Source organism: Suricata suricatta, chromosome 9, assembly GCF_006229205.1.
Source record: "Suricata suricatta isolate VVHF042 chromosome 9, meerkat_22Aug2017_6uvM2_HiC, whole genome shotgun sequence".
NCBI classification, from domain to species: domain Eukaryota; kingdom Metazoa; phylum Chordata; class Mammalia; order Carnivora; family Herpestidae; genus Suricata; species Suricata suricatta.
Window position 1 is genome coordinate 94071913 of NC_043708.1, and position 871 is coordinate 94072783.

The window sequence follows — 871 nt, forward strand, 5'->3', positions numbered from 1 at the left end:
TCGGGCGCGGCGGGGGCGCAGGCAGGGCTGCGGGCGACTCTGCCGGCACACGCCCCTTCTCGCAGCGCTCCCTGAGCCGCAGGCTGCAGGGCCGTGGCGCCCGCTGTCCACTCTTCCCCTTTTCTGCTCGCGCCATTGTCCGGGCTCCGGCCGCGTCCCTGCGACCACGGCCAGCTTCTGTTCCGCGCCGCCCGCCCGAGCCGCCGCGGCGCACGTGGCTTTATTTATATTGTTTCCTTAGTGGCAGCCTCGCCACGCAGGGGGCGCCGCGGTTTCTCGCGGCTTCCTCTTTTTGCAGTGGGGTTTCCCCCACGCTTTAGGGCTGGGGAGAGAATAGGTGAACTCAGCGTCTAGGTCAGCACCCCGAGTGCCCCCATTTTCCCGGATCCAGATCAGGAGAGGAGGAGACGGGAGGGTGGAATTGGAAAGACCAGAGGGTTGGAAGGTGCGTGGCTGATTTGTGCTGCAGAGGGGAGGAAGGTACCCTGAGCTGGGAATGAAGGTATTTAAATAGGATTTTTTCCCCCTTGTAGCCAGGTGTTTTGGGGTAGGGCCCGAAGTGTGTACGAATGTGAAGATTCCTCCAAACCCCAGGTTAGCCTTGTGCAAACTTGGAAGAACTAATATTTCTCGTTTGTGTGGGTGTTGGTTTATCCTCAAAGAGAAAAAGTGTAAAGTGGATGTGTTGGTTGCAGGAGGCAGGGAAGAGAGATGTTCGGGAGAATGGGTTATTTTATTTATTTGCAGGTTACAAACCCCCGAACTTTCGTCTTTTATGGAGGAGTTAGTTTTCAGTTAACATGAGAAAAGGATCAAAGTTAGATGTGACTCGGAAACACAATGGGCGCCTTCCGGAGCGGTCCTCGCAGCG

The 871-nt window shown here is 56.8% G+C and overlaps 1 protein-coding gene across 1 annotated transcript in view; it reads right to left on the bottom strand.

The window, feature by feature from the left end:
- PRTG (protogenin) overlaps positions 1–136 on the bottom strand; it is a 120911-nt gene extending 120775 nt beyond the window's left edge. Inside the window, exon 1 of the mRNA XM_029952247.1 lies at positions 52–136. Within this exon, the coding sequence (XP_029808107.1) occupies positions 52–136 (85 nt within the window). The remainder of the gene's footprint in view (positions 1–51) is intronic.
- Between the last annotated feature and the right edge of the window lie 735 nt (positions 137–871).